At 58.5% G+C, this 12,781-nt stretch overlaps 1 protein-coding gene across 7 annotated transcripts; it reads left to right on the forward strand.

The window, feature by feature from the left end:
• The first annotated feature begins 5,198 nt into the window (after positions 1-5,198).
• Positions 5,199-11,560, forward strand: CDCA4 (cell division cycle associated 4). 7 transcript variants are annotated; one of them, XM_037132032.2, is made up of 3 exons: positions 5,207-5,252; positions 6,862-7,428; positions 10,639-11,560. In XM_037132032.2, the coding sequence occupies exons 2-3, from the start codon at positions 7,417-7,419 to the stop codon at positions 11,326-11,328; spliced, it is 702 nt and encodes a 233-aa protein (XP_036987927.2). In that variant the 5' UTR covers positions 5,207-5,252; positions 6,862-7,416; the 3' UTR covers positions 11,329-11,560. The 7 variants fall into 7 exon arrangements, with proteins under 7 accessions (XP_036987929.2, XP_036987927.2, XP_036987928.2 ...); XM_037132033.2 differs by having other exon boundaries at positions 6,862-7,409; XM_053666173.1 differs by lacking the exon at positions 5,207-5,252 and adding an exon at positions 5,601-5,659.
• Positions 11,561-12,781: the final 1,221 nt, after the last annotated feature.

Here is a 12,781-nt window from a genome sequence, read left to right on the forward strand (position 1 = left end):
CCCGGGCCCAAGCCCAGCCGGATACAGAGGGCTGCTCAGAAGAAAGACCCTGGTGCAGCTTCACAGGCCGTGTGTCCCGCCCACCACCCCTGGTGGCCCCTAGAGGGTGCTGTGCAGCCCGGAGCACCCCCAAGTGTCTGTTGCGGCCGCCAGGGGGCAGCATTCCCGCCGGAGCCCCGTCCCGCTGCTGCACTCAGGGCTGCGCAGCTGGGCCCATTCCCCGGCCACTCACCTATGAGCCCCGGCTCCGGGCTGCGTCTGAGAATCGTGAGCCCGGTGACACAGACGGCTATGCCTCTGGTGACAGTGACACCAGGCAGAGCCTGGCCTCAGTGCCAACCCCCAGGGCCCGCGGGGCAGGGTGGGCGGCAAGGTGGGCATCAGTGTGGGAGCGTGGGAAGGGAGCCCGGAACCCGCTTCTGGGTGGGACGGGGACCAGGGCACAGGGGCAGCCCGCCTTCCCACACGGCGTGGAGCTCACACCAGCTCCCTGCTACTCACCCGCCACGCAGTTGCCCGTGCACGTTTCACTTGGATGGCGGCACTGTAAATTCAGACACTGTGATAACCGGGCCACGAGGCTGGGGGGTGTAAGGTGGGGCCGTGGCTACGGTAAATAGTCCCGGGTTTCCCAGGCGACCCAAAATGGCGTTACCCTAGGACCATTGGTCCTACTCCTAGGGTCCGCCCTAGAGAGGGAAAGCACACGCGCAAGCTCACAGTGTCCCGACCGCCCAGTTGTCTACCCAGCTGTGAATGCAACAGGGACACTCCAGGACGTGCAGGAACCTCAAAGCCCAGCGCTGCGCGAGAGATCCCGGACGGACGCAGAGGACACCGTCACTAGGATTCCCAGTCTGCGCGGTGTGCGGAGCAGGGGAGTCTATGGAGACCGAAAGTGATCATCGGTTGCCAGGGGTTGGGGACTGGGGGGGGGGGCGATGGCCGGCAACAGCTAAGGGCACAGGGTTCTTTCCCCGGGTGATGGAAAGTCCTGAACGTGCTGTGGCGGTGGCTGTGGGCCTCTGAACCCCTGAAAACGTGACTTGTGTGCTGCAAAGGGTGGGTGTCCAGGGTACTTCTCAATGAAGCTGTTTTTAAAATAGGCACATCAGATCTCTGCCCCCAGACTGCAGCCCAAAGCTCCTGCGGGCCTGCCCTTTGGCCCGTGGGGGCTCTGGGGTGTTTGCAGGCCGGGGCTCTCATGGGTGGCCCTGCTGTAAACCCCCTGGTGCCGGTCTTCTGGGAACGTGTGCAGGCACTTGGGCGGCGCGTCCCTGGGAGCAGGGGTGGTGAGTCCCAGGCTGTGGGCGCCTGCTATGCGGGCCTCCGAAGCTGGTCCCAAAGTTGAGTTTTGATGACCTTCTCCAAGGCTGTCTGGGCTCTTCTTTGCTCTTTGCATTTCCCCGTACATTTCAGAACTAACTTTTCAGTGTCCACGAAGACAGGTTCCGGGGCTGATGGCCGCTGCAGTGGCTGCGAAGGTAGAAGTCTGGAGATAGCTGACACCTTCGTGATGGGGCGTCTTCTATTCTGAGCACTTGGAGTATCCTCATGTGCAGAGAGCCGGCCATTGGTTTCTCTCCCCACTGACCTGTGCTTTTCCTCATTCAGGTCTGGCCTGTTTGCTGTTGGATCCCCCCCTCCCGCCCCCCGAAATGGCTGGTGTCTTGATGCTCTGCAAACAGTATCACTAAAAACTTTTTTTAAATAGAAAAAAGATTTGTGACCTGCATATTAGAAATATAATTGGTTTTTCTGTATTATCTGTTTATCTGATGCTCACGCTGAATTCTTTATTAATCTAATTTATTTATCTGAAAATTTGCTATGCACTAAACTTGGTGCCCTTCAAATTCATACACTGAAGCCCTGGCCCCAGTGTGAGGATCTTTGAGGTCGGGGCTTTCAGGAGGTGGTTAAGGTTGAATGAGGCCATAAGAGTGGGTGCTAATCTAACCGGATGGGGCCCCAGAAAGAAGAGGAGGGGCCATCTGTCTCCCCTCTACCATCTGCAAGTCTGGAGGACAGAGCTCCCCCGCAGCCCAGCCCCATGGACACAACTGCAGGAAATGAGTGTCAGTGGCCCTCTGTGGAATTCTGTGGAGGTGCCTGAGCTGGTTGGGACGAGAGTCCTTGCGTTTCTATATTCCACACCTTCTCTCTGGAAAGAATGATTTTAATTCTTCTCAGGTCATATGCCTGTTGCTTCTTTTTCTTGCCTCCTGGCCCGCACCAGTCAGTACGGCACACGGTCTGGAGGCAGTGCGGGCGCAGACGCACCTTGCTCTCGTTCCCGTCACAGAACGGAGCGCTCGAATTCATGCCATTTTTCTGTGCACTTGCCCATGTAGGAGATGTGTTAACTGGCAGAGTTTTTATGAGTTTATTTGAGCCAAAGTAATGACAGTCATTGAGAAGCAAAATCTCAACGGATTGAGAAAATGCTCCTGAGAATTGCAGTTTTGCACCTTATTTTATACATTAGAATCAAAGGAGGAGACATAAGCGGGGAGGGGGGTCATAGGAATCCATGGGTGATAGATTAGGGGACAGGAGAAAGCAAAGCGGGGGAATCTCTGGGATTAGATAAGAAGCAAAATGAAGATGCATCTATTTCTTTTATAATGGTGGGCTAACTCAGTACAGGCTGGTTAACACAGCCCATGGAGATGGTGTAGGGAGGGGAGGGGAGAGGATACTAGGGAGGGCTCTGGGCTCTGGAGCAGGCAGGTGGGGGGGGGGCTGGAAAAGGAGATCTGGCTGACATTTCAAAGGTATGTTATCCTAGATCTGAAAGAGGACTGACTGGCTCAGTTAAGGTAAAAACTGACCTTTGTCAAGGAAGCTACTGGCCTAGGACATGACTACCTGCCATGACCCACTTGCAGCTGGGAAATCTTTTGTTCAGACCGTCCTATGTGGCTAGTTTTGTCTCTGAGTTTGTCAGGCCGGCCCATGCTGGCCTCCCTGGGCTTGTCATATTTGGTGCATGGCCCCTTTTCATCCACACATTCTACAACTTTTTGTAAATACACTTTACTGAACCAAAGGGAGTTCCCTTGCTGCACAGTAAAGAAGTGATTTCCCGCCCAAGGACAAGTCTGGCGCTAGCCCTCGGGGTCCTGAGAGGTGATGTTGAAGTGCCTGGGACTCCCTACCTGTTAGTAGTGTCTGTTCGCTGGGGCACGGGGGCCACACCACACAGTCTAACAGTCTAAGATGTGCTCTGGGGCGAGCCCGGGCCACCCAGGGTGGAAGCCCTGTCCTTGGAGCCTGCCTGGACCTGCCCCGTGTGCCTCTCCCCTGGCTGACTTTAATCTTGTTGCTTTCATGGTGATAAACTGTGACGGTGTGTGTCTCTTCTTAGCAACCTTCCAGGGCCCTTCCAGTGCATTTTTGGCGCTGACCGGTTTTGGTGACTCCCCTGCTCCCAGTGGGCATCTGCAGTGACAGTGCCTTTGCCGGCTGGCCCTCACATCACACCTGTGTGTTTGGCTTCCTAACCTGTATCACAAACGCGTGTTGAGTCTTATCGGGCGAGTCTTCTCCACCCACTGAGCTTTTCCGGTGCCTGCTCCCTTGTTTTACTACTTTGATGAATTCCGTTGGTTGGTCAAAATGGGAAACCGACTGCCCGTTCCTGGAATGAACCCAGCTTTGTGTGAGATGTTCTCTCTCTCAATACGTCACTGGGTTTGATGTGCTAGGGTTTCGTATGGAATTTTAAAGACTGGCTGTGAGAGGGGCGAGCCTGTAGCTTTTCTTTCCCGTCACCTTCTGACTGAGGGGTTCATGCGGAGGCTCTGTGGGCCCCTGAGAACTAGCTGGGAGAGTTCTTCCTGCCCTCCCCAGGCTCTGGGTAAAGTGAGTGCTGTTGCGCCTGTTCCAGTCTTTTTAACAGATTCCAGTTCTCCTTGTCATTAAGTTTCTTGATCACAACAGTTACTATTTCTAAAAACCCGGTAACTCTTATATTGGGGCCACCCCTGAGTCCATTTCTGTTATCTGGGTTTTTACCCCTTGTTTGTTTATTTTTTGGACATTTTTGTTCCTGTGTCCCAGTACTCCTGTTAAGTTTAAACTTCATGCTGGACACTGTGGGTGAGAAACAGTGCTGGCTCTGGAGCAAACCGCCTCTTCGGTGTTGTGGGTCTGACAGCTTGCGAAGCCCGCCCGCCGACCACGTGGTTCCGACCTGCTTCCCAGCAGCTCAAGGGCATTTTCTCTTCTGCTCTGAGCTGTGTTAACATCCTTCGCCCAGGCTCTCCTGGCTTGTGATCTTGTCTTTATTTACCGAATATATGTGCATTAAGGAATTTAATCTTTTGCGTGGCATGTGCTTAGGAACACACCCACCTTTTACACCTGTATGTCCTCACATTTGTCACAGTCGTCTTTCACCCCAGGACTGCGACCTACTTGGACCTTCCTCCCAGCCCGGGCCCCCACTCTACCCTCAACAGTGAGCCTTTTGAAGCCTATCTCAGGACCCCGCCTCCCCCCTCCCAGCAGCCCTGCGGGGTCGGCCTCTTGGGGACGGGAGCCCAGGCCCTCACCCCGCTTAGACTATGCCCTGCACTGTCGTGCTTCACCTTCCCCAGCTGACGCCCCTAGGCTCCCACTTCTCTTCCTTCCGTCCCTGGGGTGCCTCCTCGATGCTTACATGATCATGTTCTCAGCCCCCAGCACAGGACACAGGACAATCCTCACCAGCACTCAGAAATGTTACTTGGATTAATGCACTCAGGATTTTCTGTCCTATTTAAGGCCTTTTCCACCAAGAAATTTAAAGAAAAAAAACACTTTCCCCACTTTTCACTTTTACGGTTTCATTGGAGGCCCCCCGTGGTGACCCGGGCTGTCCAGGAGGCTGCTGTCCTGCCCCACCCCCGCCCCTCCTTTACCCCTTGCCCCTGGCTTCCTTTGGCCCTAGCCCGCTCCTCTCCCGTCTGCATCCCCATCCCGCCCCGGGGTGGCCGACGCAGGCGCACTCGGGCAGCGCACGGAGACCTGGGAGCTGCCTGGGGCGGGGCAGTGGAGCGCGCGGGCCCAACGGCCAGCGCGGCCGCGCGGGAACTGGAGAGGCAGGCCCCGCCCCTGGTTTGAACCAGAAGCCTCGCCTCCAAGCTCAGCCAATCCGCGGGCGGGGCGGTGTGCGCCCGGCAACCCTTTGTAGGAGCGGAGCAGCCCCGCCCCAGCCCCGCCCCTCCCCCCGGCGGCGTGCGGTGGCGTGGACGGCGGGCGGCCAGGTGAGCGTTGGGTTCTGGCTCTCGGTTCCTCTGCCTCGGCGGCCCTCGTCGCTTTGGGGACTGGGGCCCGGGGGTGGCGGGGAGTCAACACGAGGGCGACCCGAGGGTCCTGGGGGTCGGGGGCTGGGGCGGGGCAGGCGGGCCCTCAGCGGAGGGGCGCGACTCTGCGGCCCCCGCCTGTCCCTCCGGTCGTCAGCCTCCTGGATTCCCGCCGGTGTTGCCACAGCCTCGATTTTCGCTGTCCCGCACCCTCTTAATCCGGAGCCACAACTCCTGCGTGGTCTTAACCTACCCCGGGGCTCTTGTTGATCCGAGAAGTACTTAAAATGGGTAGGGTGGGCGGCTCGTGCTGTGCCGGCGTCCGGAGCGGTGCCCCCATCCTCCCTTCTCCCTGCGACGTGGAAAAGGTCAGTTCCGGCTCCTTCTCCTGGTCCCCAGGAGACGCTCCTGCAAGCCCTGCGGGGACTCTGGGGCAGGCTCTTGTCCAGCTGACTTAGATGTACGGCTCTGACTAGAGGGCTTGTGGCTGCCCCACCTCCTCTCTCACTCACCTCCTCCTCCTCCCCCCATTCAGTCACCCACCCTTCCTCTTACCCATACCCCTGCCCTTCCACACACCTGTGGTTATCTACCATTGGCTGTGATTCTAGATTTCCTTCATAATCTGCAATCCTTGCAAAATGGGGAGTGGGTGGTGGATGTCAGTGATGGGACACTTGAATTTCATTTTAGGCCCTTTTAGCAAAACGCGGTTTTGCTGGAGATTTAATGCCTTCCTTAGCAGCCCAGCCAAGAGACACCTTCCTCTGAGGCTGGGGAGAGCAGGGTGACCCCCTGTAGTGTTCAGTTTGCTTTCTTCCCCTTTGTTTCTTGGTTTTAACTACTTTGTAGAGGAATACCAAGGATATTTGGCGATGGTTTCCCTGCGCCAAACTGTACTATGTCTGATTTCCCTCTCGCCGGTCAGGGAGGGCCCAGTGCTGCTGGCCTCGGGGGGTCTAAAGCTAGCACTCTGCCTGCTTCCTGTGCCGCCTCCTTTAAGCTTCCCAGTCTGGTGGAGACTGACCAAGGGGGGTGGGGTGGACGGGACAGTCCCAGACTCTGGCTGGCGAGAGAGTTGTCTGCGGTGGGTTCCTGGTGCTGCCTCCCGGCCGACACAGTCAGCCAGGGGGGCGCGGAGCTGTGACTGGGAAAAGTACCAGGAACTTGCTTCTACAACGTGGAGGACAGCTTAGCTCCACATTTGCAAAAGCTCATTGTCCCCAAACTAGGATCCCCAGGTAACAGCTGACCGGGAGAGCTGTGGTCCTGGTAGCGCTTCCAGCTGAGTTTCCTCGGCCAGTGGCCTGTGTGCCGCTTGCTCAGGCCCAGGACCCCGTCCACTGTTAAGACCAGCTGAGAAAAATGCTAAGTGCACTTCCATCAGCTTCCTACATACAGCTGCTTTGTGTTCAAGTTTTGCCATGTTTTCACATTAAAGTTCAAATTCAAAACGAAATGTTGGGGATGACCTCTGCAGGTTTTAGCTTGGAAAGAGGGCAGGGAGGTTCCTTCGTCTTGTTATTGGACCAAGTTTCCAGGCAAAGAAAGTCTGTGTATTTCATTCCAGGTCACAGAAGTGCCTGATGTTCGCTCTGTAGCAGCAGTTTGTGAGAAATGTCAGACCCCGAGCGGCCTGGCGCCCACCCTACCCCCCCAACATGGACACCACAGTCTCTGTTGCCTGCAGTGCTCTGACTACTTCACAGCTAACCTGATCATGTGACAAGCTACGAATGTTGAGTTGGCTTAAAAACCCAAGGCTCACAGGGTGCCTAGCAGGGCCGAAGGTCTTGGGAAGCAGCTGGGTCGGAGCCCGCCCGGTCCTACTGCTCAGAATCTGGGGGTCTGAGCCTCCTCCAGCCTCACCCCTGCCTCGTGGTGTGGTGGGCCTGCGTGCGCCCTGCCTGGGAGGCAAGGTGCTCCGGGTGAGCCCGCTGGGCCCCGGTGGCTCCGCCCCCCCGGATCTTGGTCCCTCCTCCTTTTCTTCTGACTGGTCAGCGTGTGGTCTGGAGGTTGCCTAAGGGCAGTGCTGTTGACCAGGGAGGTTCCAAGTAGGAATCTGGCGTTTACTAGGTGCGCAGCAAGACCCGGCCAGCGCCGTCGGAGAAAATGGAGGTGGGCGATGCCTAACATGGTGTGTTCATAACTTTCCCCCAGCTGGGGCTCTGCAGGCGGCCTGCCTGGGGGTGAGAGGCCCGGACACCCCCTGCCAGACGGGTGTGGAGCCCGGGGAGGGCTCTGCACGGGCACCTGCCGACTCCCCAGATACGGGTGTGTGAGGAGGACGGTTCTCACCAGCCCCCTTCTGGGTTCAGCCTGACCGCGTTACTGGAAGGCGGGCTCTGGTGACCACACGTACTTGCGCTCATAGGCTTGGACAGGCTGAGTCGTCGGTCAGTGGCACTTGCTGACTTGACAACCAAGCAGCTGCTGAGGGTGCGTGGTGTTGGGGAGGAGCGCGAAGGAGCCACTGAGCAGGCCCTCCTCCCGGGTCTGGCCCGGAGCCAGGGTGGGCCCTGGTGGGTCATGGGGCCGGGCCTGAGGGTGTCGGGAGAAGGCAGGCTCCACCCAAGTCTCTGTTCCTCGGCACCGTGTAGGGCCTGAACTGGGCAGATGCCGGAGCACAGCTCCTGGGGCCCAGTGGGGTCGCCCAGTCAGCTCTCTGCCTTGCGGGGCTGTCACACCCTTGCCAAGGTCAGCTGCCCACTCCCACAGGTCGTGTGGAGTCCTGTGGCACCTGCATTTGTTCTTGCTTTTTTACTGAGCACGTTTTTGGGTGCATCTAGTGGTGGCTGAGTTGGCGGTAGGGTCTAGTAGAGCACCATTTACCCACGCCCTCTGGTGGGAAACAGGCGGACGGAGAGGCCCAGGGAGCTCTGGGAGGGGCCTGTGGGAGCAGGGGGGGCACCTGTGGTGCTGGGTTATCCTAAAGGGCGTTCGGTACAGAAGAACCTCACCGAGGTGAGTGGTCCACCTTCCCCTGCAGCGGCCAGATTGGATTCACTGCGCCGCCCTCCCTCCAGGGAGATGCTCCAGGGGCCAGTGTTGGGGCCCCAGACTGGCCCAAGTCAGAGCCCCTGTCCCTGTAGCAGGGGAGGGGGTGAGTGGTGGAGCACCCTGTGTGAGGGTCCCGGGACCATGTTTGTATGTTGGGATAAATGAGCAACTGTCAGAACTGGAGTTTGTCTGTGACAAGGACAGTGGCCAACAAAGAAAGCAGAACCTGCATGAGGCCGGCTGCACAGACCAGAAGGTGCTCAGAGTCGGTGCAGGTGGGAGCCTGGGAGACGCGGGCCTTGTACTGCACTTCCTGGTCTTCCTGGGGTCACAGCGAGGGCAGGGGCAGAGGAAGGGAAGGCAGCTTACTGGGGACTGCCCCGTGGTCCCCACACCTGCTCCGGCCAGACTGGGGGGGGGAGGGGAGCACTCAGGGCACTGGGGGCCTGGGGAAGCGGTGGCCCGTGTGTGTGAGTGCCGGGGGACACCTGGCTTTCTCCGGTGGGTCCTGGTGGACATGGGGGTGTAGAGGGAGTGGTTGGCTTCCGGGCGATGGCGGGGACAGAGGTCTGACTCCCCGCAGGTCTGCCCAGGCGAGCAGCCCCTCGTGGCTCCCTGATCTGCAGAGACCCTTGGACCTGCTGGGGAGCAAGGGACTAAGGCTGTTGCAGTGAGTTTGGTCAGGACCCTGGGTGCAGTGGGTCGTTGGGCTGGGTGGGGGTCTTTGGTTTTGTTGGAAACACCACTCACAGCGAAGGAGCAGCAGTGACGCCTCGGAACCCTTGGAACTTCATCTTCGTCCTCAACACAGGACGGCTTTTTATAGCTCAGCACAATCACACACTCAGAGTGCAGGCGGGGTGGACGCGGGTGCACAGTGGTTCGTGTGGAAGATCCCACAACGGATCAACAATAACAAGCATGCACTCGGGTCCTGCCCTCACCGCTGGAAGTCCGCCCTGCCCACCCCGTGCTTGGCAGCGCCGAGCCGACGCCTTCTGAACAAGTTGCCGCGGGAGTCGGATTTGCTGAGGCAGAAAACTTGGGACTCTGTTCCCAGAAGCGGTTGGGACATTTTGTGTGTTTTGGTGGCACTGCTCACTTCTGGACGGGCGGTCTGCGCTGGTGTGGGGGGCGTGTGGGCAGAGGTGGCGGGTGGTGTTGGCAAGTTAGACCCGCCTGTGGTTCTGGGGAAGTTCGTCCTGTAGGGGAAGAGGCTGGGGTCAGTTTTTTTAATTTTTTACTTCCAAATAATTATCGATCCACAGGAAGTGGCAAAGAAATACCAGGAAGGTCACCCTTCCCATGCTGGCCACAGCGCTGAATCACATGGTGTGTGTGGTGTGCACACGGGAGGTTCTGTGCCCTTAGGTTGGCCACTGCCGTCCAGTCCTGTGCACGCCTAGCCCGCTTCTCCCACAAGGTCTCAGGGATGGGGTCAGTGAGCACCGCGGTTTCCCTGAGGGCGGTGCAGGCGCCTGGTGCACTGGCCCTGCCGGGTGGGGGTGGGCCCGGCCCTAAGGGCAGATGGTACAGGGTTTTGCGTGCACGTTGGTTTTCATTCCTGGGGAGAAATGCCCAGGTTTTGACAATGTTACATACATGGAGGTGAGCCTTTTTCTGTCTGAGGATGGGGCGGGCAGGCAGGCGCAGGGCTCCTGGGGGAGGCGGGGCCCTGGCTAGTTCGCCCTCCAGCACCGTCCATGGGGGCCGCAGGATTGGTGTTTATACAAAGCAAATACAGAACTCCAAAAATTTGCATATTAAAGATGAATACCTTGAATGATTTATTTGAAACAAAAATGTCTGGCTATTTTACACACCTGAGAAGGGAGAAGCAGTGTAGCTGGGAGGCCTGGCTTTCCTAGAAGGGGCAGCCCCGGCCCGGAGGCCCCGCCCCTCAGCGGAGTGGCGGGGGTGCAGGTCCTCCGGTCTCCGCTTCTCCGAGCACATCCGCGGCGGGCGACCCTGAGCATCCAGGACCCGCAGCCCGTCTGTCGGGTCCTTGGCAGCATGCCGTGCTCGGGTGGTCCCTGGCCCTGCTGGGCTGGTGGTCATTGTGATTCCCAAACCCTCCCACTCTGGCACCAGCCCAGGGGCTGTGATGAAGGTTCTCGGCTCAGTGCTCAGAACCTCTTCCTCCCGTTTTCAGTCCACTTATCTTTGCGGATGGAGACTTGTGCTCGGTTGAGGCGGGTGTGGTTCGCGCCCACTTTCAGTCCAAGGGGCTGTGGGTGAACGAAGGACCCGCACCCAGTGACCCGCGCTCCGCTGTTTCTCCGAGGCCTGGGGCGGGTCCGCGAGGGGCTCGGACAGTGCTAAAGGGTGTCTTCCTCCATGTCCGCAGGACACCATGTTCGCCCGAGGGTTGAAGAGGAAGTGCTGGGACAGCGAGGAGGACGTGGAGGGCTCGCTGGCCGTGCCGTCCTACAGCCTGCAGCGGCAGTCGCTCCTGGACATGTCTCTGGTCAAGCTGCAGCTGTGCCACACGCTAGTTGAGCCCAACCTTTGCCGCTCGGTCCTCATCGCCAATACGGTCCGGCAGATTCAGGAAGAGATGACCCAGGATGGAGCCTGGCGGCTCCCGGCACCCCCAGAGGCCGGGCGGGGGCCCTTAGACCGCCTGGTCTCCACTAAAATCCTGTGCCACGCAGCCTGGGAGCAGCAGGGGCAGCGCCCGACGCCTGACCTGCCCTCGGAGCTGTCCGGGGCCCTGGCCGCGCCCGGGAGCGCACAGAGCTGCATCTGGGAGGCGGAGAGCTCCCGTGTGCACCGAGGGAGCTTTCCGAAATCCCTGGGTCAGATATTCGAGACCCTGGAGAGCAGAGCCCCCAGCCCAGTGGAAGGGCTGTTTGCGGATGCAGAAGGCCCCTACTACGACCTGGACGCCGTGCTGACAGGCATGGTGGGTGGCAAGTCAGGCCCGGGCGATGGGCTCCAGGCCTTGGCGCCCGCGGGAGCCCCACCCCCCAGCGTCAGCTGCAAGCGGGACCTGGGCGAGCTGGACCACGTGGTGGAGATCCTGGTGGAGACCTGAGCCTGCTGCGTAGGCCGTGGGGTCACGGCCGTCCCCTATCGGTCCACCAGACCAGCCCTGCTGCCTGGTGACTACAAGAACGTGCGGGAACAGAGCCATTTCCTGCAGGCTGGTCACCTGGGGCTGGCCGGGCCTCTCCTGTCTGAGCCCCACAGCTCGAGGAGGACGGGCCGCCAGCTGCCTGAGCCTCCTCCAACGTTAGATAGGTGCATTTTTTAAAAATTAAGTTTTATATGTGTTGGGCAATATTTTGGCTTAAGATATATTTTTTAAACTTTTTATACTTTATCTCTTTAGACTTTTTCAGCTATTTTCTTAAAAGTATATTTTTTCTATAAACATCTTCTGCTGCTAATTAGAAACATTTATCACCTGAACACTGGCAGTTGGCGTGTTTGATTGTGTAAGGTTTGCTCTTCCTCATGATGGCCATTCCCTGAGCGGCGTGCACTTGGCCGACCTCTCACTGTGAGCCGAAGAGGCACTGTGTGCTGTGACAGTTGGGGCAGCGTGTGTCCGGAGTGGTGACCAGACCTGCTGTGGGTGCCTAGCCAGCCTTTGTCCCTGATGGCGTGAAGTGCAGCTGGTTAGGGATTAATTTATGGCTATTTATGTGTGTCACTGGGCAGAAGTCAGATACCTGTCTGGTACCTCTGAGGCCTGGCCCACACCGGCTCCAGTGAAGGTGCTGGGATGAAAGAGGTGGGGGCACACGTGCTGGTGGCCCCTTGACCATGAAAGGGACTGGCGGTGGGGCAGGGGGGCACCGGGCACTGGTGACTGCGTGGACACCAGACGCCAGCACCTTGTCATCTTCATCTCCAGCGTACACGGGAGGCTGCTCTCCTCTCATGTCTCCCATCTCTCCTGTCCTGCCCTGTGGCCAGAGAAGGCGCGTGCCTTTGTACACGTGCCCGTTCTTCTGTGGGAGTGGCGTGCCCCTCACGCCATTAGAAACCGCTCAGCATGATGGGGAAGAGTGCGATTTGTCCACCACACCGTCCTTGAGGGGCCCTTCCTGGTTCTGTTCAGGCCTTTGTGCAGCAGGGGAGGCGGCCAGTGGGGGCCAAACAGGGACCCAAGGAAGAGGGGCTCACCCTGGAGTTGGCCGCCGGGAGGAACTGGTTAAAGGCTGGGTGGTGGGGCCCGGCAGGACTCACAAAGGTGTGGCCCTCAGCACCCACGATTTGTTCTTTCTTGGAAAATAGGTTAAAGGACATGGGTCTTAGAAGCAATAAACTTAAATCAGTATTTTGTGTCCTTTATACATTTTGTGTTTCAAACCCTCGTTCAGTTTTGGGGTAGCTGTGGAGTTGACTGGCCAGCCTCCAAGTATAAAACATGGAGAAGGGCAGGTAGGGCTGGGCAGGCCCGGGGTCCCTGCTGGGGCTCCGGGGCCCCGCTGACCCAGCGTACTGTCCCACCCTGGCAGGAGCCTCTCCTCGCTCTTCTG

This window comes from Artibeus jamaicensis, unplaced genomic scaffold (assembly GCF_021234435.1).
Source record: "Artibeus jamaicensis isolate MK-2021 breed Jamaican fruit bat unplaced genomic scaffold, CSHL_Jam_final contig_444, whole genome shotgun sequence".
NCBI classification, from domain to species: domain Eukaryota; kingdom Metazoa; phylum Chordata; class Mammalia; order Chiroptera; family Phyllostomidae; genus Artibeus; species Artibeus jamaicensis.

Coding starts and splice junctions, on each gene's coding strand:
- CDCA4 (XM_037132031.2), top strand. CDS start 5,579: ATGGGTAGGGTGGGCGGCTCGTGCTGTGCCGGCGTCCGGAGCGGTGCC. Junction 5,660..10,638: donor CTCCCTGCGACGTGGAAAAG/GTCAGTTCCGGC, acceptor CCATGTCCGCAG/GACACCATGTTCGCCCGAGG.